This window comes from Scyliorhinus torazame, unplaced genomic scaffold, assembly GCF_047496885.1.
Source record: "Scyliorhinus torazame isolate Kashiwa2021f unplaced genomic scaffold, sScyTor2.1 scaffold_904, whole genome shotgun sequence".
In the NCBI taxonomy this organism is placed as follows: Eukaryota; Metazoa; Chordata; class Chondrichthyes; order Carcharhiniformes; family Scyliorhinidae; genus Scyliorhinus; species Scyliorhinus torazame.
Genome location: NW_027308631.1, coordinates 52,810 through 79,725, shown reverse-complemented (window position 1 = coordinate 79,725; position 26,916 = coordinate 52,810). Strand labels below are relative to the sequence as shown.

The window sequence follows — 26,916 nt, the reverse complement described above, 5'->3', positions numbered from 1 at the left end:
GCAGAGGAGTGAAAAATAAGAGCAGGAAATTTCAGCACTGGTCTGACAGACTAAAGGTCCCGCGAGGCTCAGACGATCCAGATTGACTGGAAACTGGGAAGTTTTGAGAATGATTATTTTAATGACTGCGCCTCCCGGCAGGCGCGGTGCAGTCTGGACGTTGTAGTTCGTGCCGTGCCGGCTCCCGGCATTCAGTGCGCAGGAGCCGTGAGAGCTGCAGAGGGTGAGGCAGGAAATCAACCGGGGACAGGACAGAGAGGTACTGGAGTAGAGGGATATAGAGAAGGGTACTGGAGAGGGGGGCACTGGAGAGAGAGTGGGGGTACTGGAGAGAGAGAGAGGGGGGGGGGGGTACTGGAGAGAGAGAGAGAGAGAGAGGAGGGTGCTGGAGAGGAGAGAGAGCGGAGGGTGCTGGAGAGGAGAGAGAGAGGGGGTGCTGGAGAGAGAGAGAGGAGGGTGCTGGAGAGGAGAGAGAGCGGAGGGTGCTGGAGAGGAGAGAGAGAGGAGGGTGCTGGAGAGGAGAGAGAGCGGAGGGTGCTGGAGAGGAGAGAGAGCGGAGGGTGCTGGAGAGGAGAGAGAGAGGAGGGTGCTGGAGAGGAGAGAGAGGAGGGTGCTGGAGAGAGAGGGAGGCGGGTGCTAGAGAAGAGAGGAGGGTGCTGGAGAGAGAGGGGAGGGTGCTGGAGAGAGAGGAGGGTGCTGGAGAGAGAGAGGAGGGTGCTAGAGAGAGGGGACGGTGCTGGAGAGAGCTAGAGGAGGGTGCTAGAGAGAGGAGGGTGCTAGAGAGAGAGAGAGGAGGGTGCTGGAGAGAGAGAAGAGAGGAGGGTGCTGGAGAGAGAGAGAGAGGAGGGTGCTGGAGAGAGAGAGAGAGGAGGGTACTGGAGAGTGAGCACGAGAGAGAGGAGGGTGCTGGAGAGAGAGAGGAGGGTGCTGGAGAGAGAGAGAGGAGGATGCTGGAGAGAGAGAGGAGGGTGCTGGATAGAGGAGGGTGCTGGAGAGAGAGAGAGAGGAGGGTACTGGAGAGTGAGCACGAGAGAGGAGGGTGCTGGAGAGAGAGAGGAGGGTGCTGGAGAGAGAGAGAGGAGGATGCTGGAGAGAGAGAGGAGGGTGCTGGATAGAGGAGGGTGCTGGAGAGAGAGAGGAGGGTGCTGGAGAGGAGAGAGAGGAGGGTGCTGGAGAGAGAGAGAGGAGGGTGCTGGAGAGAGAGAGAGAGGAGGGTGCTGGAGAGAGAGAGAGAGAGAGAGAGGAGGGTGCTGGAGAGAGGAGGGTGCTGGAGAGGAGGGTGCTGGAGAGAGAGAGAGAGGAGGGTGCTGGAGAGAGAGAGAGAGGAGGGTGCTGGAGAGAGGAGGGTGCTGGAGAGAGAGAGACAATGGTGCTGGAGAGGAGAGAGAGAGAGAGAGGAGGGTGCTGGAGAGAGAGAGAGACGATGGTGCTGGAGAGGAGAGAGAGAGAGGAGGGTGCGGGAGAGAGGATGGTGTTGGAGGTAGAGGGTGCTGGAGGAAGAGGAGAGGAGTATTGGAGGGGAGGGAAGGAGGGTATTTATTAGTGGGGTACTAAAATACAGAGTGAGTATGTTAATTGGAGGAGAGAATTTTATTTTTACTGTTTGTAATTTATCCAATTAAGGAGCAATTTAGCATGGCCAATCCACACATCCTGCACATCTGTGTGTTGGGGTGAGACCCACGCAGACATGGGGAGAATGCGCAAACTCCACACACTGACCCTGGGCCGGGATCGAACCCGGGTCCTCGGCGCCATGAGAAAGCAGTTCTAACCACTGTGCCCCCATGTCTAGCGGAGACAATTAAAGGATGATCCCATTCCGGACTCTATCCTTTTGCCACCTTGCTGCTGTTGCTTGCTGACCATCAATCCCTCTCCCCCTTTCTCTCTGCAGGTAGCAATTCAACTGACAAAATGAATCTGGAGAGAGTGAGCAATGAAGATAAACTGAACCTGTGTCGTAAATACTACCTGGGTGAGAAGTATTGCAGTGATTGTGGGTTGAGGGTGTGCAGTCAGTGGGAAAATAACATGCAACAATGACAGCACCTTCCACACCTGCAATCACTGCCATCTAGAAGGACAAGGGCAGCAAATACCCGGGAACCCCACCATCTGGAGGTTCCCGTCTAAGTCACTCATAATGCCTTGAAAATATATCGGCCGCTTCTTCATTGTCACTGGGTCAAAATTCTGGAATACCCTCCCTAACAGCACAGTGGGTGTACCTATACCTCATGGGAATGCTCTCCATTTGCCTGGATACAGGAATAGAATTGAAAAGTGGAAAACAACTTGTATCGAACCTTTGTTAGCCAAGACTTGGAGCGCGGTGTACAGTTAGATACGAACATCTGGATCAGTATCAAGAGGAGGCCATTCAGCCCCTCGAACCTTGCTCCCCCATTCAATGAGGCCATTGGCTGATTTGAAACCCCACGTTCCTGCCGATCGCCCCGATAATCTTTCACTCCCCTCGTTAATCAAGGATCTATCTAGTTCAGCCTGAAAAATATTCATAGCTTCTACTTCCACCGCCTTTTGAGGAAGAGAGTTCCAGAAACTCACGACCCTCTGAGAGAAACAATTTCTCCTCATTTTAAACGGGCGATCCGTTATTTTTTAAACAGTGATCCCGAGTTCTAGATTCTCCCTCAAGAGGAAACATCCTCTCTACATCGACCCTGTCAATACCCCTCAGGATCGTTAAGGTTCCGATCAAGTCGTCTCTCTTCCAAACTCCAGTGGATCCAAACCAAACCTCTTCAACCTTTCCTCATCAGACAACCCGCCCATTCGTGGTGTTATTCTGATAAACCTTCTCTGAACTATTTTCCAATACATTGAATAAGGAGACCAATGCTGTCCACAATACTCCTGATGTTGTCTCCCAATGCCCTGTACAACTGAATCATAACCTCCCTACTTCTATAATCAATTCCCCTCACAGTAAACAATAGCATTCTATTAACTTTCTTAATTACTTACTGTAGCTGGACACCAGTCTTTGGTGATTCATGCACTCGGACACCCAGATCCCTCTGCACCTCCGTGTGCTGCAATCTCACCATTTAGATGATAAGCTTTTTTATTCTTCCTGACAGAATGGACACTTTCCCACATTATGCTCCATTTTACCACTCACTTCACCTTTCTATGCCCATTTGTGGCCTCCTTACTACCTCTTACATTGACACATAGAAAATAGGAACAGGAGGAGGCCATTCGGCCCTTCGAGCCTGCTCCATCATTCATTATGATCTTGGCTGATCATCCAACTCGGTAACCTGTTCCCACTCTTTCCCCTCTCCCCATATCCTTTGATCCCTTTAGCCCCATGAGCTGTATACAATGTTTTGGCCTCAACTACTTCCTGTGGTAACAAATTCCACAGGCTCGCCACTCTGGGTGAAGAAATTTCTCCTCATCTCTGTCCTCAGTGGTCTACCCTGTATCCTTAGACTGTGACCCCTGGTTCTGGACACACCCACTATCGGGAACATCCTTCCTGCATTAACCCTGTCCAGTCCTGTTAGAATTTTATAGGTTTCCATGAGATCCCCTCCTCATTCTTCTGAACTCCAGTGAATACAATCCTAACCAACTCAATCTCTCCTCATCCATCAGTCCCGCCAGCCCAGGAATCAGTCTGGTAAACCCTCTCTGCACCCTCTCAAGAGCACTCCCTCAAGAGCGAGAACATTCTTCCTCCGATAAGGAGACCAAAACTGCACACAATATTCCAGATGTGGTTGCACCAAGGCCCTGTATAATTGCAGCTTCTAATAGCTGCTTCTGTACTCTAAAACCTCTCGCAATGAAGGCCAACACAGAATTTGCCTTCTTTACCACCTGCTGCACCTGCATGCTTACTTTCAGCGACTGGTGTACGAGGACAGCCAGGTCTCATTGTACATTCCCCTCTCACAATTTATCGCCATTCAGATAATAGTCTGCCATCCTGTTTGGTAACCTCACATTGAGCGGTCTTTGCATCCTCCTCATAGCTCACCCTCCCACCCAGCTTTGTGTCATCTGCAAATTTGGAGATATTACACTTAGTTCTCTCACCTGAATCATTAATATACTTTGTGAATAGCTGGGGACCCAGCACCCATCCTTGTGGTCCCCCGCTAGTCACTGCCTGCCATTCGGAAAAAGGACCAGTTAATTCCTACTCTTTGTTCCCTGTCTGCCAACCAGTTTTCAATCCATCTCCGTACACGATCCTCAATCATAAGACCATAAGTGCAATCCCATGCACCACCACTGCAGTTTAGAGGCTATATACAAACCCCACTAAGGTTTTTAGCTCCTTGGTGTTTCTCAGCATGACCCATACAGAATCCACTATTGCGCTAATTTCTTCTGTAACCAGCAATGTAACTCCATTACCATTTCTTTTTGCCTGTCCTTTCCAAATACTGAATACCCCTGCATGGTCAGTTCCCATCCCATGTCACCTTGCAGCCATGTCTCTATAATGCCAACTATGTCACACCTAGTTTTATCAATTTGTGCGATTAATTCATTCACGTTATTGCGAATGCTCCAGGCATTAAAGCACAAGGCCATGAGGCTTGACTTTTTAAACATTACCTGTCCCTTTCCTACTATTTTTCACTGTGGCCCTGTTTGATTCTGGCCCTTGATTTCTCTGCCTATCACTTTTCTTATTCCCATTTCTATCTTTTGTCCTTGTCCCTGTTGTCCCTCCTCTGACTCCTTGCATAGGTTCCCATCTCCTTGCATGGGTTCCCATCCCCTTGCATGGGTTCCCATCCCCTTGCCATTTAGTCCCCAGCAAATACGTCCCCCAAGGAGTATTCACAATTTACTTTCTGCGTATATTCATTGTCAGCAAAACTAGTAGGTGGTGGGGGTTCCCAGGTATCTGCTGCCCTTGTGCTTCTAGGTGGTAATGGTCGTGGGTTTGGAAGAAGCTGCGTAAGCAACCTTGGTGAGTTCCTGCAAATGTTACACACGGCTGCCACTGTGCGTGGTGGTAGAGGGAGTGAATGTTAATGAAAGGAGTGCTAATCAAGCGGGTTGCTTTGTCCTGGATGGTGTCGAGCTTCTCATCCAGACAAGTGGATAGCATTCCATCACTCTGACTTGTGCCTTGTAGATGGTGAACTGGCTTGAGGGGTCAGGAGATGAGTTGTTTGCTGCAAGATTCCCAGTCTCTGATCTTCTTGTTGCTGCCCTCTGCTGCATCAACTGACGTCACAGTCAATTATTAATGCTACTGCAAGTTTGATTTATGCAGTTTTTATTATTTAACTCCGACTTGAGCTATGTGCTGATTTAAACAATTACATAAGCTTGAAGCTCACACCTTGACAGAAATATACTGCCGTGACAGAGAGAACTTGACCAGGCTCGCTCAGGAGGGTGTATGCTGTGAGCTCCCAGACTCCAGTCCTTTCTTGCGAATGTATGGTGGCACGGCAGCTCAGTGGTTAGCACTGTTTTTTCACAGCACCAGGGACGAGGGTTCGATTCCCGGCTCGGGTCACTGCCCATGCGGAGTCTGCACGTTCTCCCTGTGTCTGTGTGGGTTTCCACCGGGTGTTCCGGTTTGCTCTCTCAGTCCAAAGATGTGCAGGTTGGGTGGATTGGCCATGAGAAATTGCCCCGTAATGTCCAAACGTTAGGTGGGGTTACGGGGTGTTGCTACTTCTATTAACAAACCACAAGCTGCGAGTATGTTTCTTGTATTGACCAAATGACCACACAACCAGTATGTTAGTTCAAAGGACAGTTCATTATTAAACACAAGACATCTCTATATGCAATGTAAACGCGGCTACGCATTAAACTACACCTACGAACCAAGATGACCTTTGCAGGCAGCACGGTAGCATTGTGGGCAGCACGGTAGCATTGTGGATAGCACAATTGCTTCACAGCTCCAGGGTCCCAGGTTTGATTCCGGCTTGGGTCACTGTCTGTGCGGAGTCTGCACATCCTCCCCTTGTGCGCGTGGGTTTCCTCCGGGTGCTCCGGTTTCCTCCCACAGTCCAAAGATGGGCCGGTTAGGTGGATTGGCCATGATAGATTGCCCTTAGTGTTCAAAATTGCCCTTAGTGTTGGGTGGGGTTACTGGGTTATGGGGATCGGGTGGAGGTGTTGACCGTGGGTAGGGTGCTCTTTCCAAGAGCCGGTGCAGTCTCGATGGGCCGAATGGCCTCCTTCTGCACTCTAAATTCTATGTATGTTAAACTTCTGGATGACAGGCTCTGTGCAGGTAGATAAGGCCTTTATCTGAATCCCCACGTGTGTCGGCTGGAAGTCGTCAGGTTCGTCTCGGCTGCGGCCCGTCTCTCAGGTTGCGATCGCAGGTCTTGAACTTGGCTGGTCGTTATGCTGCAGTTGGTGTGGGCACAGGCCGGTCCCAGAAGAGAACGATCCTTAGTTGCGCAGGGCCTCTTATCCGTCTCCTTTTTCGTGCCCTTTTGGGCGGTGCTAACTCAGGATCCAATGGATCGATAGGGTCTTGATCACCCTAATCGATTCTGGCCAATTAGGGGCGGGTACCTTCATGGCTGGGCGGGTCCTAGTTACCATTGTCCCAGGTACGTATGCCTTTACAAATAAGGGGAAGCGGCGCCGGGGAGTCTGCTACTGTTGCTATTCCTTAATTTGAGTCTATTGTCCTGGGGAAATCATTGATTGACCTTTAACTGTTGCAAGTTTCAGTTCGGTCTGGTTTTCCTTTACACAATACACAGGGCTGTGTACTGTCTGTCCCAACTTGACTACAATTCCCATTATCCTTTGTGGGAAGCCATTTTAGATGGCCACAGGGGATAGGGTGGAAGTGTAGGCTTAGGTAGGGTGCTCTTTCCAAAGGCCGGTGCAGACTTGATGGGCCGAAAGGCCTCCTGCACTGTAAGTTCTATGATTCTATGTTGATCCCCAGGGTTATCGCCGTTGAAATCTCAAAGTTACTGTTTTATATAAGGTTTAAGTTAAACAATCCTGTAGTTTCTAAGCATCATTCGACTTTGAGAGAGCCGTGTTCTCTCTGTTTCAAAACAAGTTTTATCACCAAAATGTCCCATTGCAAGCCATCGTTCTGTCTGTTCCCATGAAATTCATTCTTCAGCAAGGCAGTTTTACACACAGACAAATCTGTTGGCCTCTTTTACCATCGTACTTCACGGCACATGGTTGACCATCTCTTGCAGCCACGGTATTTATATGGCTAATATGGTTCAGTTTCTGGTCAATGGTAACCCTCAGGACATTGATAGTGGAGGATTCAGCAGTGGTAATTGTTATATTTCTTTGTCGCCACAAAGAGAAACGGTATGGAGGTGCCCACACTCTGGATTCTCGTAAAACCCGATGATAGGTTTATTAGGGTAGCACAGTGGGTAGCACTGTTGCTTCACAGTTCCAAGGTCCCAGGTTCGATTCCCGGCTTGGGTCACTGTCTGTGGAGTCTGCATGTTCTCCCTGTGTCTGCCTGGGTTTCCTCCGGGTGCTCCGGTTTCCTCCCATAAGTCCCGAAAGACGTGCTGTTAGGTAATTTGCATATTCTGAATTCTCCCTCTCTGTACCCGAACAGGCGCTGGAATGTGGCGACTAGGGGCTTTTCACAGTAACTTCATTGCAGTGTTAATGTAAGCCGACTTGTGGCAAAGATTATTATTATTAAGGGTGTCACTCGATACAATAAAGATGGTGATAGGGCAAGCAGGGTAGGGGAGCCAGAAAGGACAAAGAACGAGGGCACATGTGAGGGCAACCACAACAGCAAAGCCAGAATACGCACTGCCGATCCCAAAGGGCAGCTCGGCAGAGCTCGGCAGCACACGGGGCTAACACAGTGGCTTCACAGTGGCTTCACAGTGCCAGGGTCCCAGGTTCGACTCCCTTCTGGGTCACTGTTTTGCAGAGTCTGCACGTTCTCCCCGTGTCTGCCTGGGTTTCCTCCGGGTGCTCCGGTTTCCTCCCACAGTCCAAAGACGTGCAGGTTAGGTGGATTGGCCATGATAAATTGCCCTTCATGTCCAAAAAAGGTTGGATGGGGTTATTGGATTATGTGGATAGGGTGGAAGTGAGGGCTTAAGTGGGTCGGTGCAGACTCGATGGGCCGAATGGCCTCCTTCTGCATTGTATGTTCTATGTTCAAACACGCCCCCCCGGTATGTTCTAGTACCGGGGGCAACAGAGATATAAGTAAAATAGTACGGTTGTGGCAACCGACTTCTGTGGGCTCAAAAACAGGGGCCTCCATCCCCGTACACAGATTTCCTGACTGTATGAAGGTTTGTTTGTCCTTCATTATCTTCTTTTGTATTCCAATTTTATAGATTCCCATTCTTTTCTTTTGTATCCATGGCAAATGTTACTGTAAATAATTGTGAAACCAATAAAAACATTTTTTTTTGAATGGTGATCTGCCCAAATCCCACGCAAACACTGTGCTGACATCGCTACACATCATGTCCTGCAGAACCAGCAGGAATGTATGGTCCCAAATGACCATAGGCTGCTTTCCCCTTTGAGGGGGAGAGCTGACTGGTGGTGATTTAATCTGAGGATCTCCACACTTCAGGCGAGGGACAAGGCTGAGAAGACGGGCTTCATGAATAACCTCAACCGGTACGGAATTGAACCCGCGCTGCTGGCCTCGCTCTGCATCACAACCCAACTGTCCAGCCAACAGAGCTAGACCGCCCCCCCCCCCCCCCCCCCCAGCAACATTTATACAACAGACCCCCTGATAAACATATATACAATTCAATAAGACAGCCTCTTTGGTGGATGTCTATTCCTTTTTGGCAGAATTCACCGTTCTTGAACTCTGCGACCTGAAAAGTGTCCTCATTCCTTTCTGTAGATGGTACTTCTTGAGTAGTTATTTCAGTACCTGTCACTATCGGCACTGAAAAGCCCTCAGAAGCAGAACCTGAACTCGTCACTAATTCTCTTCCAAAGTATAACTCGCTAGATCTTCTAAAGGTAGAACCTCTTGAGCAGTTTTTGCAAACCCACTTTGTGCAACAAATATATGATCAGCATGATGTCGGCAAACTCTTTCATCATACGTCAGTACAGTGTATGATTCTTCACTTGAATCATAGCTGGTATCCACTTCTTATTGGTGGTATAGCTCCTAGCTTAAAGCTCTCCCTGGTCGAATACTCGCTTTTTAGAGATTTTCTCCCTCCTAACAGTTTATGCTTGTTATTGTCGTTTGACAATCTCTGAAGTATCGGGTGGAATTAACAAATCAAACTGTATTCGTAGTTTCCTCTTGAACAGCAGCATTGCCGGTGAACTTTGCGTGGTAGCATGTACAGTGTTCCGGTAAGATATTCAAAATTTGTTTACTCTTGTTGATAATGTTCCCTGGTCCTTTGATGCTTTGAGAGAATGCTTTAATGATTGAACAAAACATTCGGCCAATCCAGAAATATAGCCTTTCTGGTGAAAGAGACCGAAGGATCTTGCTTCTGTGCTGCCGGGGGTCAAACTGAAACTCCCTGCGACTCTGAAAATCATTCCACTGGGATAGGATCCAATCACCACCTGTTAACGCGCGGAGTATGACCTTTTGGGCCAATTCATTGGCCACCAGCCAATCAATCAAACCGAGTCCCTCCTCATCTCCGTCTCTGGTGCTGACAACTCTTGTTCAAACCAGCAGAGACTAGCAACTAGCAGAGTTTTCTCTCCTGTGACTCCTGAATTCTGCTACTTGACTGAACGACACATGTCCATTAATCATGTATGGATCAAAAATAGTAACATCAAAATAAAAGAAACGGGAAATAAGGGAATAAACAGGAAGGATCCTTACAATCAACTCAAGTGTGATATAGGCTTGGGGGTCTGGATTTTTCCTATGAATGTCTGACATTGTTCCTTTTTGGACCAATTACATCATCTTTCCCATCATTGGTTCAGTTCTTGAGTACCTTTGAACTTGAGATGAAGTCACGGGTACACCATCCATGAGCGAGGAATACAAAATATTGACAACATTTTATTCGGGGTCATGCTTGACATGTAACATCAATCATGAAGAAGCATTTGCATGCTGCTCGGACTTGTGATACTGGATATCTTTGCAATCTGCAGGGCGGCATGTGGTGTAGTGGTTAGCATTGGGACTACGGCATTGAGGTCCTGGGTTCGAATCCCGGCCCTGGGTCACTGTCCGTGTGGAGTTTGCACATTCTCCCCGTGTCTGCGTGGGTTTCACCCCCACAACCCAAAGTTGTGCAAGTTAGGTGGATTGGCCACACTAAATTGCCCCTTAATTGGGAAAAAAAAAAGAATTGGGTACTCTAAATTTAAAAAAAAAACATCTTTGCAATCTGCTAGCTGCCAAAGAAGGTATACCTTTATGCGGCCCAAAGATTGTAGTCAAGGGTCGATGATCTCTTAAAAGGGTAAAATGACCCCCGTAACTGAAAATGATGCTCAAAGCTTCTTTTTCTAGTTGGGAGTAATTCATTTTTGCACTGTAAGCTCGAGATGCAGCACGGTAGCATTGTGGATAGCACAATTGCTTCACAGCTCCAGGGTCCCAGGTTCGATTCCGGCTTGGGTCACTGTCTGTGCGGAGTCTGCACATCCTCCCCGTGTGTGCGTGGGTTTCCTCCGGGTGCTCCGGTTTCCTCCCACAGTCCAAAGATGTGCAGGTTAGGTGGATTGGCCATGATAAATTGCCCTTAGTGTCCAAAATTGCCCTTCGTGTTGGGTGGGGTTACTGGGTTATGGGGATAGGGTGGAGGTGTCGACCTTGGGTGGGGTGGGGTGCTCTTTCCAAGAGCTGGTGCAGACTCGATGGGCCGAATGGCCTCCTTCTGCACTGTAAATTCTATGAAATCTATGCAAATGCTATCAATCGTTCCTCCCCTGAAGGCATAATGTGCGAGACTTTAACCAGAACAGGAATTAGCAGCTTCTTCCCAGAGGTGGAGGACAAGTGTGAACGGTGCCAGGGAGGCCCGGCCACCCACATCCCCATATTCTGGTCTTGCCCCAGGCTTGTCAGGTACTGGATGACCCTCTTTGAGGCCAAGTCCAAGGGGGTGAGGGCGGAGCCTTGCCCACTAGTGCGGTTTTCGGGGTATCGGAGCATCCCGAGCTCTTTATGGGGAGCGGGGCAGACGCCCTAGTCTTTGCCTTCCCGATCGGCCGCCAAAGACTCCTGCTTGGCTGGTGATTGGCAGCACCACCCAAGGACACGGACTGGCTGTCTGATCTAGCAGAGTTTCTCAAATTGGAGAAAATAAAGTATACCATCCGGGGATCAGAGGTGGGCTTGTACAACACATGGCGACTATTCACCAGCCTGTTCCAAGACCTGTTTGTGACTAGCAACCAATAAGCGAGGGGAGGGGAGGAAACAAAACAGACAACGGAAGAAAGAGAGGAAGAGGGTGGATTGGGAGGAGGGGGTGGGGAGAGACAGCATGAGGGGAACACAGGAAAGGGGAGCCCGAAGGGACAAAAGGCAAGAGTGCAAGCAGAAGCGATCATAACGACAAGACCAAACCGTGCCAGGCTAGCGCCGAACAAACCCCACTCCCTCCCGGTATGGTTCAGTGCCAGGGTACAATCATGACGAGAGGTAAACCTACGCGGCGGGATATCCAAACAGGAGCCCTCACATTTGTACATAGACTGCATCTTGGCGCTCTAAATATCCTTTAACTTTTTTTGTTTGTTATGTTGATATTATCCGCTCTGTTATAATATAAATGAAACTCAGTTAAAAATACGAGAAAAAAATAATAATGTGTGAGACGACTGCAGTTTCAGATGTAATTACAAAACAAAGTCTTCTGTATCAAAAGAGACTTTTGTTACGCAGGTGAGTCGTGGCTTTGATTTGGCAGCCACTGTTGATATGCCTGTGAAAGATCAATGTTATTGAATTTCTGCTCTCCAGAAAGTCCAGCAAACAAGTCCTCAATGAGCGGCAAAATTGTGTTAATGGGAGCTTTTAAAATCTCCACAAATATTCACTGAGCCATCCTGTTTTTTTTTTTAAATATTTTATTGAAAATTTTTGGTCAACCAACACAGTACATTGTGCATCCTTTACACAATATTATAACAACACAAATAACAATGACCTATTTTATAAACAAAAAATGAATAAATAATAAATAACAAAAATGAAAACTAACCCTAATTGGCAACTGCCTTATCACAAGTAACACTCTCCAAAAATATAATTTAACAGTCCAATATATAATTATCTGTAGCAACGACCTCTACATATTATACAGTATATATTAACAACCCTGAGAGTCCTTCTGGTTCCTCCTCCCCCCCCACCCCCCCACCCCCGGATCCTGGGCTGCTGCTGCTGCCTTCTTTTTTCCATTCCATCTATCTTTCTGAGGAGCCATCCTGTTTTAATACAGGAAAGATTGGTGTCGCCCAATCACTTGGAGCACCAGGTTCACTGATTCCTAATCTTTCCAGTTCTTCAGCTTTAGGCCTGATGACATATGGCATGGTTCTAGCTTTGAGACATTTGGGTGTGCTGTCATGATTTTTACATGTAGCTCAACTTCAGTCATGGAGCCTAATGAACCATAGGAAATAGGAGCAGGAGGAGGCCTTTCTGCCCCCTCGAGCCTGCTCCACCATTCATTGTGATCATTTTGATTATAAATTGTGTTACAACACCCTGGACGAGTAATAATAATCTTTTTTTATTGTCACAAGTAGGCTCCAATGAAGTTACTGTGAAAAGCCCTTAGTCGCCACATTCCGGCGCCTGTTTGGGGAGGCCGGTACGGGAATTGAACCTGCGCTGCTGGCTTTGTTCTGCATTACAAGCCAGCTGTTTATCCCACTGTGCTAAACCAGCCCCTGCATGGTCTATTGTTGTATTCCAGCCCCACAGACCTCAGAGTCCCAACATAAATGAATTAACCAATAATTTGTGTATTTTTATAAGAACTAGGAGCAGAAGTAGGCCATCTGGCCCCTTGAGCTTGCTCCACCATTCAATAAGACCATGGCTGATCTTTTTGTAGTCTCAGCTCCACTTACCCGCCCGCTCACCATAATCATTAATTCCTTTACTGTTCAAAAATCTATCTATCTTTGCCTTAAAAACATTCAATAAGGTAGCCTCAACTGCTTCACAGAGCATGGAATTCCACAGATTCACAACCCTTTGGATTAAAAAGTTCCTCTTCAACTCAGTCCTAAATCTGCTCCCCCTTACTTTGTCCCCTAGTTCTAGTTTCACCCGCATGTGGAAATGACCTCCCTGCATCTAACTTATCTATTCCCTTCATAATTTTATGTGTTTCTATAAGATCCCCCCCCCCCCTCATTTTTCTTCATTTCCTGAGATCTTTAACCCTTGACTGCACCCACTCTCCACCCAGGCGCACACCAGACAAATATATGATGGGGGTAAGGAATAGATTGGAAATAACTGTCTGGCTTCGATTAGAACTGGCAAGGCTATAGAATTCTCTTTGAGGAGTCACTTCCACTTGACTGACCTCTGTCTCACACTGTTGATCCCCCTCAGGCCTGTGTAGTTCTAGCTTGCATCCACCAGATCGACTATCAGCCTCACTGAGTTAAAACTACAGTTCTCAGCATGAGGGTTTTAAGTGGGTTTTTAAACCGCCCCTCTCCTTGTGCTGAACCCTCAGGAAGAATCCAGCGGGGGAGAGAGCATTTGGAGCGCTGGCTTCACAGTTCTTAATCAGGATAGGAATGTCTACTTACCTACAGCTCCTCTCATAGGTCACTTCCACAGGCTAGCTTGAAGCATTTAAATTGCCAGGCATTTCCAACAGAGTTTTACACTTCCAGCGACCTGGCTGCCATCATTTAAGCCAGAAGTTACTTTCCCAGGCTGGCTGGAAGCATTCAAATTGTCAGGCAAAAAGAACAAAGAAAGGTACAGCACAGGCCCTTCAGCCCAACAAGCCTGTGCCGATCATGATACCTAACTACTAAAAAAAACCTTCTGCCCTTACTTGGTCCATATCCCTCTATTTCCTCCCTATTCTTGTATCCATCCAGATGCCTTTTAAATGTTGCTAATATGCCTGCTTCCACCACATCCTCTGGCAGCGCGTTCCAGGCACCCACCACTATCTGTGTGAAAAACTTAACCCGTACATCTCCCTTAAACTTTTCCCTCTCACCTTGAAGCTGTGCCCCCTTGTAATTGACACTTCCACCCTTGGAAAAAGCCTCTGACTATCCACCCTGTCTATGCCTCTCATAATTTTGTGGACCTCTATCAGGTTTCCCCTCAGCCTCCGTCTTCCCAGTGAAAACAATCCTAGTTTATTCAACCTCTCCTCATAGCCAACACCCTCAAGACCAGGCAACATCCTGGTGAACCTTCTTTGCCCTCTCTCCAAAACTTCCACCTCCTGCTAATAATGTGGTGACCAGACCTGTACACAATACTCCAAATGCAGCCCAACCAAGGTTTTATATAGCTGCAAAATAATTTCCCAACTCCTGTACTCAATTCCCTGGCTGATACATGTAAGCATGCCATATGCCGCTTTCATCACCTTGGCCACCTGTGTTGCCACTTTTAGGGAATTGTGGACCTGCATGCCCAGATCCCTCTGTATGTTAATGTTCCTAAGGGTTCTGCCATTTATAGTATAATTCCTACCTAGATTTGATCCTCCAAAATGCATCACCTCACAATTTAAACTTCATCTGCCATTTCCGTGCCCAAGTCTCCAATCTATCTACATCCTGTTGTATCCTCTGACAATCCTCGGCAATATCAGCAACTCCGCCAATCTTCGTGTCATCCGCAAACTTACTGATCAGACCACCCACATTTTCCTCCAGATCATTTATCTATATTACAGCAACAGAAGTCCCAGCACCAATCCCTGCGGAACACCACTTGCTTCAGATCTCCATTCAGAAAAACACCTTTCCACCGCTACTCTCTGTCTTCTACAACCAAACCAGTTCTGTTTCCATCTAACCAACCCACCCTGAATCCCATGTGATTTTAGTTTTTGTACCAGATTGCCATTTAACCTTGTCAAATGCCTTAATAAACTCCATATAAACTACATCCACAGCCCTTCCCTCATCAATTTTCTTTGTCACCACTTAAAAAACCTCAATCAAGTTGGTGAGACATGCCCTTCCCCGTACAAAACCATGCTGCCTGTCACTAACTATGGACTAGACTATTTTTCATCCAAATGTACATCCTGTCCCTCAGTATCTTTTCAAAAACTTCCCCACCACTGATTTCAGGCTCACCGACCTATAATTTGCTGGATTGTCCCTGCTTCCTTTCTTAAACAAGGGAATAACTTTGGCTATTCTCCAGTCCTCTAGAACCTAGCCTGTGGATATATAATGTGAAGATATACGTGAAGGCCCCAGCTATTTCTTCCTTTGCCTCCCACAGTAACCTGGGATAGATCCCATTGTCTACCTTAATGCCATTTAGGATACTCAACACTTCCTCCTTTGATTATATTGACATTCTCAAGAAAGTTCACACACTTATCCCTGACCTCAACATTCGTCATATCCTTCTCCCTGGTGAATACTGATACAAAGTACTCATTAAGGATTTCACCCACTTCCTGTGATTCCACGCATAACCTCCCTCCATTGGCCTTATGTGGGCTACTTTTTCTCTTGCTACCCTCTTGCTCCTAATATATGCATAAAAAGTCTTGGAATTCTCCTTGACCTGTGGTCAAAGAGGATGTGAAGATATCTGTTAAGGCCTTAGCTATTTCTCCCCTTGCCTCCCGCAGTAACCCGGGATAGATCCCATTGTCTATCTTAATGCCATTTAGGATACTCAACACTTCCTCCTTTTGATATATTGACATTCTCAAGAGCATTCACATACCTATCCCTGATCTCAACATTTGTCATACCCTTCTCCCTGGTGAATACTGCTACAAAGTACTCAAGGATTTCACCCACTTCCTATGATTCCACGCACAACTTCCCTCCATTGTCCTTGAGTGGGCTACTCTCTCTTGCTACCCCCTTGCTCCTAATATATGCATTAAAAAGTCTTGGGATTCGCCTTGACCACATTTGCTAAAGACATTTCATGGCCCCTTTTAGCCCTCCTAATTCCATGTTTAAGTTCCTTCCTACTTTTACTGTATTCGTCAAGGGCTTTGTAGTTTATAAATGCCCAGACCTACCGTATGCTTCCTTTTGACTAAGCTTCCAATTACCCTTGTCATCCATGGTTCACGAATCCTGCCATTTTTATCTGTTATTTTTGCAGGGACATGCCTGTCCTGCACTTCAATCAACTGGTCTTTAAAAGCCTCCCACGTGTCAGACATGTCAAATAGCCGCTCCCAGCCCACATTCCCCAGTTCCTGTCTAATTTGGATGTAATTGGCCCTCGCCCAATTAAGCACCCTCACCCGAGGGCCACTCTAGTCCTTATCCATGACTACTCGAAAAGTCTAAAATGCTCCTCCACTGAAACATCAATCACCTGGCCTGGCTCATTCCCCAAATCAAGACTAGTATGGCCCCCCTCTCTGGTTGGATTGTCACCATACTGTATCAAAAAGCCCTCCTGGACACATCTAATAAATTGCTCTCCATCCGAGTCCCTGGCTGTTTGGGATTCCCAGTCAATATGGGGGAAGTTAAAATCGCCCATCACAATTGCCCCTGCTTTTTTCACACCTTTTCAGTATCCGACTAACAACTGCTCCTCTGCCTCCTGCAGGCTGTTGGGTGGTCTATAGTACATCCCAAATTTGTGATTGCACCCTTATTCCTGAGCTCCACCCATAATGCCTCGCTACAAGATCCCTCCAATGTGTCCTCAATAATCAGCAATGCAACTCCCCCACCTCATTTGTTTCCCTTTCTGTCTCGTCTAAAACAACGATATCCCGGAACGTTAACCTGTCAGTCCTGTCCCTCCTTCCACCATGTCTCCATAATTGCAATTACATCATAGTTCCATGCCATAATCCAGGTTCTCAGTTCTTCTGTTTTACCTGTCAGCTGATAGAGAGTGTCTTGCTGTGTGTGCTTTCCAAGTCTGCACAGAACTGAGACAATGAATCTTCCAGCAATTCCCTTGACCAGGTTAACCAATCCCAAACGACGCCTGAATCGCAGAGGGACCGATTGGCTGCTTGCCAAGTCTGTCAAAATGACATCACAGGCTATGCCACAGAGCATCAAGGAAGACCTGGGCCAGTACATTAGACCAGGGGTGTTTTCAGTTTAGCAGCAGTTTAAAACAAAATCTGTAATGTTGCGGGGACAGGGATTGAATAGAGAAACACAAAACAGGCAAGGATTTGGCCACTTCCTTACAATTGTCTCAGGTACTAGCGATACAGCTCCGTCCATATCCACTTCCATTTTAATTTCATGATCATCAAAGTTTGGATATGCACAAAAACATTGTTGATCTCGCTGCATTGACAAGACATCAAGCTTCATTTCTTGCAATAGTTTGGTTGCACTGTCTTTCGAGATCTTGAGCTTCATCCACTAATTTGTAGACACAACTAAATTGTTTGCCTGTATTGTTCTTCTTGCACCTCCTTGGTGTAGGAAAGGTTTTCTTGAGCCCAACAAGCTTTGGCAATGTGGTTTTTACCACAGTTCTTGCATATATTTGATTTATTACAGTATTCCATTGCTGAGTGTCCAACCTGTGTACAATGCTGGCATGATGGCACCTTTGCAGCCCTGTTCCTTGAGGTATCCAGTTTGTGGATCTTCACCCCAGCCCCTATCCTGTGAAGCTTCTCTTGTTAGCTCCATAGATGTGACAACTTATACAGCAGCCTTTAGAGTTAAATCACTTACAGTAAGCAGCTGCCTCTTAATTACTTCACTGTGTAAGCCACAAACCAGCCTGCCTCGAAGAGTCAACATCTAGCTAATCTTCTTAAAGATGCTACAATCTGTAAAATGGTTCCATCATCTTCTGGTTTAGCACAGTGGGCTAAACAGTTGGCTTGTAATGCAGAACGTGGCCAGCAGTGCGGGTTCAATTCGCGTACCGACCTCCCCGAGCAGGCGCCGGAATGTGGCGACGAGGGGCTTTTCACAGTAACTTCATTGAAGCCTACTTGTGACAATAAACGATTATTATTATTGATTATGGAGGTGGAATTGAAACTTTCTGCAATCAATATTGGTCGAGGACAGAAATGTCCGTTTAAGATTTTTATTAATTGACTGAAGGGCTCTTCTCCTGGTTTTGCTCGGTGTACAAGATTCTGGAGCACGATAAATGTTTTCCGCCCAACTAAGCTGAGAAATCGGACAATCGCATGTTTGACTCCGATTAGGAACAATCACATGTTTGAACCGGCTAGATTGGATGTCAGGTTTAGGGGTTGGGAGGACAAGCAGGTGGCAGTAAGGGGGATTTATTCCTGTAGGGCCGGGCACGGTAGCAGAGTGGTTGCTTCACAGCGCCAGGGTCCCATGTTCGATTCCCGGCTTGGTCACTGTGCGGCATCTGCACGTTCTCCCGTGTTTGCATGGGTTTCCTCCGGGTGCTCCGGTTTCCTCCCACAAGTCCCGAAAAATGTGCTTGTTAAGCAATTGGACATTCTGAATTCTCCCTCCGTGAACCTGAATGTGGGGACGAGGGGATTTTCACAGTAACTTCATTGCAGTTTTAATGTAAGCCTACTTGTGACAATAATGATTATTATTATTAGCTAGTCTGTAGGAGTTAGCGGAGAAGTACGGGTTTGCTCAGTCAGAGGAATTCAGATACCTGTAGGTTTGGAATTTTACTAGGAGGATTCTTCTGACCTTCCCGATTTTGCCGCCATCATCATTGGTGGAGAGGCTACTGTAGTTGGCGGGGGCGGAGGAGTGGAAATACTTAATTTATGGGAGGATTCTGGCAGACGACATAGCGATGCTGGAGGGGATTAAGGCCAAGTGGGAGGAAGAGCTTTGGGTGGGGGGAATGGAGGAGAGGGTGTGGTGTGAACCCCTGCGGAGGGTGAATTCCAACTCGTGTGCAAGGCTTGGACTCATACAATTAAAGGTGGTACGTCGGCACATTTAACAAGGGCTAGGATGAGTCGAGTGTTTGAGGGGGTAGAGATTCGGTGTGGGAAGGGCCCAGTGAATCACAGGCATATGTTCTGGGCATGTCCTAAGCTGGTGAAAGTTTGGGGTTCCTTCTTCAGCACCATGTCCGCGATCTTGCAAAGGGAATTGGAGCCTGCTCCCTAGAAGCCATTTTCGGACCTGCCGGAGCTGGAGACTGGCTTGGGGGCAGATGTTTTAACCTTCGCCTCGCTGATTGCATGCAGGAGGGTTCTGTTAGAGTGGAGGTCAGCTTCTCCGCTCAGGGCGGCTAGGCGATCTCATGGAGTTTTTGTACCTTGAGAAAATTAAATACACGTTGGGAGATGGGAGGTTTTACACAAGGTGGTAGCCACAATACCACTATGTCACCACCTCCCAATATCCCTAATGTTAGGCAACCCTAACTTTGCTGTCATGTATTTTAAAGAACTGGTCACCGTCAAAAACTGGGGGGGGGGGGTCTGTTTTTGCGTTGCTTATTTGGTTTGTATTTGGATATTTTAAAAATGTGCAATAAAAATATTTTACATAAAAAATACTAGGTTGAGAAATGTAGCCTTTACATCCTCCGCTGTCTGATTAGCTGTTAAAAACAATTGGAATCTTTCCTCGTATGAATTCCATGTTTCATAATCCTCATCAAATGTGTCCATGGCACTTGTTTTTCCTGCCATTTTTGCATTCTGGCACTAACAATCCCTTGAACAAGCAACTGGGAATGCTTTTCCCATTTATGCCTGAATGTTCCGACTTTTCTACCGAGTAGTGGCCCGCACAGAGTCTGCAGACTTCAAAACCCCATGTAGCTTCGCCACATGCATGGCGGCCCCTGCATCCCAGAACCCAAAAGTGATATGGAGACTAGAACTGTGCACAGTGCTCCCAGTGTTGCCTAACATTAGGGATATTGGGAGGTGGTGACATTGTCACTGGATTAGTCATCCAAAGACCCAGAGTAATTCTCTGGGGGTGCGGGTTCAATGTCAATAAAACACTGGAATTAAAAGTCTAATGATGAGCATGAAACCATTGTCAATTGTAAAAATCCATCAAGTTCACTAATTTGCTTTAGGGAAGGAAATCTGCCATCCTTACCTGGTCTGGTCGACATGTGACTCCAGACCCACAGCAATGTGGATGTCTCCAACTGCTTCTCTGAAATGTCTGAGTGAGAGTGGAATCGAGCCGCTACGAAAACAATGATAAGGAATGAAACCTGGACGGACCACCCAACATAGACCCAGACACTGGAAACGACAAATCCAGCCCTGTCGACCCGGCAAAGTCCTCACTAACAGCTGGGGGGCTTGTGCCAAAATTGGGAGAGCTGTCTCTCAAGATTAGTCAAGCAACAACCTGACATAGTCATACTCACAGAATCATATGTTACAGACTATGTCCCATTATCACTATTCCTGGGTATGTCCTGTCTCACCGGCAGGACAGACCCATCAGAGGTGCCAGCACAGTGGTATACAGTCGGGAGGGAGTTGCCCTGGGAGTTCTCGACATCACCTCTGGACCCCATGAAGTCTCATGGGTTCAGGTTAAACATGGGCAAGAAAACCTCCTTGCTGATTACCACATACTGTCCACCATCAGCTGGCAAATCAGCACTCCTTCATGTTGAACACCACTTGGAGGAAGCATTGAGGGTGGCAAGGGCGCAGAAAATGCTCTGCGTGGGGGACTTCAATGTCCATCACCAAGAATGGCTCGGTAGTACCATCACAGACCGAGCTGGCCGGGTCCTACAGGATATAGCTACTAGACTGGGTATGCAACAGATGGTGAGGGAACCACCAAGAGGGGAACAAACATAGGTGACCTCCTCACCAACCTGTCTGCCGCAGATGCATCTGTCCATGACAGTATTGGTAAGAGTGATCACCACACAGTCCTTGTGAAGGCAAAAGCCTGGCTTCACATTGAGAATACACTCCCATGGCGTTGTATGGCACTGCTATAGTGCTAAATAGGATAGAAGCAGAACAGATCTACCAACTCAAGACTGAGGCGCTGTGGGCCGTCAGCAGTAGCAGATTTGTATTCAACCACAATCTGTAACCGGGAGCGGGCAGAATGGGGAATTCACTCCCATGAGGAGCGGGGTAAACGGGGAGCTCGCTCCCACGAGGAGTGGGGAGAATAGGGAGCTCGCTCCCACGAGGAGCGGTAGGAATGGAGCACTCGTTTCCACGAGGAGTGGGGAGAATAGGGAGCTTGTTCCCACGAGGAGCGGTAGGAATGGGGAGCTCGTTCCCACGCGGAGTGGGGAGAATAGGGCGCTTGTTCCCACGAGGAGCGGTAGGAATGGGGAGCTCGTTCCCACGAGGAGTGGGGAGAATAGGGCGCTTGTTCCCACGAGGAGCGGGTAGAACGGGGAGCTCATTCTCACGAGGAGTGCGGAGAACAGGGAGCTTGTTCCCATGAGGAGTGCGGAGAATGGGGAGCTCACTCCCGTGAGAAGAATGTGCGACCTGCTCCACAATTGTGTGGAGAATGTGGGACTCACTCCCACAAGGAATGGGGAGCATGTGGGACTCCCACAAGGAATGGTTGAGGTGAATAGTAATAATAACAATCTTTTTATTGTTGCAAGTCGGCTTACATTAGCACTGCAATAAAGTTAGTGTGAAAATCCCCGAGTCGCCACATTCTGGCGCTTATTCTAGTGTTGATCTAGTGAAGTTAAGGGGGAAGCTGGATAAACACATGAGGGTGGGTGGAGTAGAACGAGATGGTGATGGTGTGGGGAGATGAAGAGGAGGGTGAGAGGAGGCTCATGTGTGGCAGGAGACGGGCCAAATGGCATATCCTTGTTGATTGATTTGTCCTCATTTATTACAGGTGGTTTTGCGTTGTTGCCGTTCTTGTGGCTGGTGAATGTGGTCTGGTTTTTCCGAGAAGCTTTCATGAAACCTCAGTTCAGTGAACAGCCACAGATTAAGAAATGTGAGTATGACGGGCATGCGCTGGACTCTCTGATCCTGCCATCTCCTATTGAAGCCTGGAAATAGGCTGACACCATCATTGCAAGCTGGACATGACTATTCCAAGCTCTCGTGTCCGGTCTCGCAACTTCCAGCCTGCCCAAGGCTCAGCCCAGTCAGAAATCTGCTGCCCTTTCCCCGCTAACACTGGTTCCGTTCCAGCTGATATGGGTTCCATTCCAGCTTTGAGTGACTGTGAGGAGTTTGCACTTTCTCCCTGTGTCTGCTTAGGTTTTCTCCAGGTGTCCCGGATTCCTCCCACAGTTCAAAGATGTGCAGATTAGGTTGATTGGCTATGCTAGATTGCCCCATTGTGTCTCATCAAGCCCAAACATTCACTGATGGACATTGGCCTTCAAATTCTCAGCCGTGACTTCAAATATCGACTGTCCACACCCGATGTCTGCAACCTTCTCCAGCCGTTACAAACCTTTTCTCTGTAACCTCCTCCAGTCCCTACAACCTTCCCTATCTCAACCACCTCCTGCCCCTACAACCTTCCCCATCTCCATAACCACCTCCAGCCCCCACAACTCTCCGTATCTCTGTAACCTCCTCCAGCCTCTGCAACTCTCCCCGTCTCTGTAACGTCCTCCAGCCCCTACAATCCTCCCTCTCTCTGTAACCTCCTCCGGCCCCTCCACCCCTCCCTATCTCTAACCTCCTCCAGCCCCGACAACCCTCCCTATCCCAACAACCCTCTGAGATCTCTGTGCTCATCTAATTCCGGCCTCTTGAGCATCCCTCTGATTCCCATTGCTCTGCCATTGGCGGCCGTGCCTTCAGCTGTCTGGGGGCCCTAAGCTCTGGAATTCCTCCGTTAAACCTCTCTGCCTCTCTTTCTTGCGTTCTCTTTAAAAATAACCTTTAACTCAGCTTCCGGTTACCTGTTCTTGATACACCTGTTTATGAAATGAAATGAAAATCGCTTAGTGTCACAAGTAGGCTTCAATGAAGTTACTGTGAAAAGCCCCTAGTCTCCACATTCCGGTGCCTGTTCGGGGAGGCTGGAACGGGAATTGAACCGTGCTGCTGGCCTGCCTTGGTTTGCGTTAAAAGCCAGCTATTTAGCCCAATGTGCTAAACCAGCCCGTGCTCGGTGTGACATTTTCACCCCTCCGAAGCACCTGGGGATACTTCACGACTTTGAAGGTGCTATATAAATGCAATTTGTTGTTGTAATTTCTGCCCACAGATGTGAAATGGTCGGGGGTTGGTCTATTGCTGTGGATTGCTGTCCTCACCACCTGGATCAGCATTTATCAGACATTTCGACCCATCTGGGGAGCTGTTGGTGATTATATATCTTTTACCATTCCCTTGGGAATTCCCTGAGGAGGCAATGGAGCAGTTCAGATGGACGTTCTGGGGACAGCCGGCTGATTGGGATTGTGTCTTCACCATATCCCCAACTCCCTGCCCTGTGGGACCAACCTCCTCACTGTTTTAATACAGGATCCATTCTGTCTCCCTCTCTCTCTCCCGCCCCCTCTGTCTCTCTCTTTCTGTCTGTCTCTTAATCCGTCTGTCCCTCGCTCTCTCAGTCTGTCCCTCGCTCTCTCCGTCTGTCCCTCGCTCTCTCCGTCTGTCCCTCGCTCTCTCCGTCTGTCCCTCGCTCTCTCCGTCTGTCCCTCGCTCTCTCCGCCTGTCCCTCGCTCTCTCCGCCTGTCCCTCGCTCTCTCCGCCTGTCCCTCGCTCTCTCCGCCTGTCCCTCGCTCTCTCCGCCTGTCCCTCGCTCTCTCCGCCTGTCCCTCGCTCTCTCCGCCTGTCCCTCGCTCTCTCCGCCTGTCCCTCGCTCTCTCCGCCTGTCCCTCGCTCTCTCCGCCTGTCCCTCGCTCTCTCCGCCTGTCCCTCGCTCTCTCCGCCTGTCCCTCGCTCTCTCCGCCTGTCCCTCGCTCTCTCCCTCTGTCCCTCGCTCTCTCCCTCTGTCCCTCGCTCTCTCCCTCTGTCCCTCGCTCTCTCCCTCTGTCCCTCGCTCTCTCCCTCTGTCCCTCGCTCTCTCCCTCTGTCCCTCGCTCTCTCCCTCTGTCCCTCGCTCTCTCCCTCTGTCCCTCGCTCTCTCCCTCTGTCCCTCGCCCTCTCCCTCTGTCCCTCGCTCCCTCCCTCTGTCCCTCGCTCCCTCCCTCTGTCCCTCGCTCCCTCCCTCTGTCCCTCGCTCCCTCCCTCTATCCCCCGCTCCCTCCCTCTATCCCCCGCTCCCTCCGCCTGTCCCCCCCTCTCCCTCCGCCTGTCCCCCCTCTCCCTCCGCCTGTCCCCCCTCTCCCTCCGCCTGTCCCCCCTCTCCCTCCGCCTGTCCCCCTCTCCCTCCGCCTGTCCCCCTCTCCCTCCGCCTGTCCCCCTCTCCCTCCGCCTGTCCCCCTCTCCCTCCGCCTGTCCCCCTCTCCCTCCGCCTGTCCCCCCCTCTCCCTCCGCCTGTCCCCCCCTCTCCCTCCGCCTGTCCCCCCCTCTCCCTCCGCCTGTCCCCCCTCTCCCTCCGCCTGTCCCCCCTCTCCCTCAGCCTGTCCCCCTCTCCCTCCGCCTGTCCCCCCTCTCCCTCCGCCTGTCCCCCCTCTCCCTCCGCCTGTCCCCCCTCTCCCTCCGCCTGTCCCCCCCTCTCCCTCCGCCTGCCCCCCTCTCCCTCCGCCTGTCCCCCCCTCTCCCTCCGCCTGTTCCCCCCCCTCTCCCTCCGCCTGTTCCCCCCCCTCTCCCTCCGCCTTCCCCCCTCTCCCTCTCTCCATCTGTCCCTCCATCTGGCTCTCTGTCTCTCTTTTTCTCTTTATGTCTCTCTCTGTGACTGTCCGACTTTTTCCTCACCCCCTTCGTGCCTCTGTTTCTCTCACCCGTAACGCTCAACAACTCAAATCTCCTTCGCATCAATTGATTTAAACAATCTATTTGGATGAATGACCTCAAGGAATTGTTAACCTATTACTTTTTGCCATGGTGCTGGTTACCACTGAGGAGGATCTCTGGGAACTGAAGGAGTTGCGCCCGCCATTGATTGTTGTTCAAATTTCTATGAGAGATTCCTGTGTGGAATTGAAATCACTGTTTACAGTTGTGTCCTGAATAAATTGGTCATTATTTACAGCTCTGCCTCTCGCATCTGTCCTTCCAAAATAGTGCACACACTTCCCATCGTCATGTGGGGGAATCACAGACCCACGTCCCATCACCGTGTGGGGGAATCACAGACACAGACCCACGTCCCATCACCGTGTGGGGGAATCACAGACACAGACCCACGTCCCATCACCGTGTGGGGGAATCACAGACACAGACCCACGTCCCATCATCGTCTGGGGGGAATCACAGACCCACGTCACATCACCATGTGGGGGGAATCACAGACACAGACCCACATCCCATCACCATGTGGGGGAATCACAGACACAGACCCACGTCCCATCACCTTGTGGGGGAATCACAGACCCACGTCCCATCATCGTCTGGGGGGAATCACAGACACAGACCCACGTCCCATCATCGTCTGGGGGGAATCACAGACCCACGTCACATCACCATGTGGGGGGAATCACAGACACAGACCCACATCCCATCACCATGTGGGGGAATCACAGACACAGACCCACGTCCCATTACCGTGTGGGGGAATCACAGACCCACGTCCCATCACCGTGTGGGTGAATCACAGGCACAAGTCCCATCACTGTGTGGGGGAATCACAGACCCACGTCCCATCACTGTGTGGGGGAATCACAGACACAGACCCACGTCCCATCACCTTGTGGGGGAATCACAGACCCACGTCCCATCACCTTGTGGGGGAATCACAGACCCACGTCCCATCACCGTGTGGGGGAATCACAGACCCCTGTCACATCACCATGTGGGGGAATCACAGACCCACGTCACATCACCATGTGGGGGGAATCACAGACACAGACCCACATCCCATCACCATGTGGGGGAATCACAGACACAGACCCACGTCCCATTACCGTGTGGGTGAATCACAGACACAGACCCACGTCCCATCACCGTGTGGGGGAATCACAGACCCACGTCACATCACCATGTGGGGGGAATCACAGACACAGACCCACATCCCATCACCATGTGGGGGAATCACAGACACAGACCCACGTCACATCACCGTGTGGGTGAATCACAGACACAGACCCACGTCCCATCACCATGTCGGGGAATCACAGACACAGACCCACGTACCATCACCGTGTGGGGGGAATCACAGACCCACATCCCATCACCATGTGGGGGGAATCACAGACACAGACCCACGTCCCATCACCATGTGGGGGGAATCACAGACACAGACCCACGTACCATCACCGTGTGGGGGAATCACAGACCCACGCCACATCACCGTGTGGGTGAATCACAGACACAGACCCACGTCCCATCACCATGTCGGGGAATCACAGACACAGACCCACGTCCCACCACCGTGTGGGGGAATCACAGACCCACATCACATCACCGTGTGGGGGAATCACAGACACAGACCCACGTCCCATCACCATGTCGGGGAATCACAGACACAGACCCACGTACCATCACCGTGTGGGGGAATCACAGACCCACGTCCCATCACCGTGTGGGGGAATCACAGACCCACGTCCCATCACCGTGTGGGGGAATCACAGACACAGACCCACGTCCCAGGGGCAGCACGGTAGCATTGTGGATAGCACAAATGCTTCACAGCTCCAGGGTCCCAGGTTCGATTCCGGCTTGGGTCACTGTCTGTGCGGAGTCTGCACATCCTCCCCGTGTGTGCGTGGGTTTCCTCCGGGTGTTCCGGTTTCCTCCCACAGTCCAAAGATGTGCGGGTTAGGTGGATTGGCCATGCTAAATTGCCCATAGTGTCCAAAATTGCCCTTAG

At 49.4% G+C, this 26,916-nt stretch overlaps 1 protein-coding gene across 2 annotated transcripts; it reads left to right on the top strand.

The window, feature by feature from the left end:
- On the top strand, window positions 1–25,139 carry psenen (presenilin enhancer, gamma-secretase subunit). 2 transcript variants are annotated; one of them, XM_072494721.1, is made up of 4 exons: window positions 1–223; window positions 1,898–1,978; window positions 21,928–22,032; window positions 23,266–25,139. In XM_072494721.1, the coding sequence occupies exons 2-4, from the start codon at window positions 1,918–1,920 to the stop codon at window positions 23,403–23,405; spliced, it is 306 nt and encodes a 101-aa protein (XP_072350822.1). In that variant the 5' UTR covers window positions 1–223; window positions 1,898–1,917; the 3' UTR covers window positions 23,406–25,139. The 2 variants fall into 2 exon arrangements, with proteins under 2 accessions (XP_072350822.1, XP_072350821.1); XM_072494720.1 differs by having other exon boundaries at window positions 3–259.
- The last annotated feature ends 1,777 nt before the right edge of the window (window positions 25,140–26,916 follow it).

Excerpts from the sequence above, each read along its gene's own strand:
- psenen (XM_072494721.1), top strand. The coding sequence starts at position 1,918 with ATGAATCTGGAGAGAGTGAGCAATGAAGATAAACTGAACCTGTGTCGT. Across the intron at positions 1,979-21,927 it reads GTGTCGTAAATACTACCTGG|GTGGTTTTGCGTTGTTGCCG; the intron begins GTGAGAAGTATT and ends CATTTATTACAG. Across the intron at positions 22,033-23,265 it reads ACAGCCACAGATTAAGAAAT|ATGTGAAATGGTCGGGGGTT; the intron begins GTGAGTATGACG and ends TTCTGCCCACAG.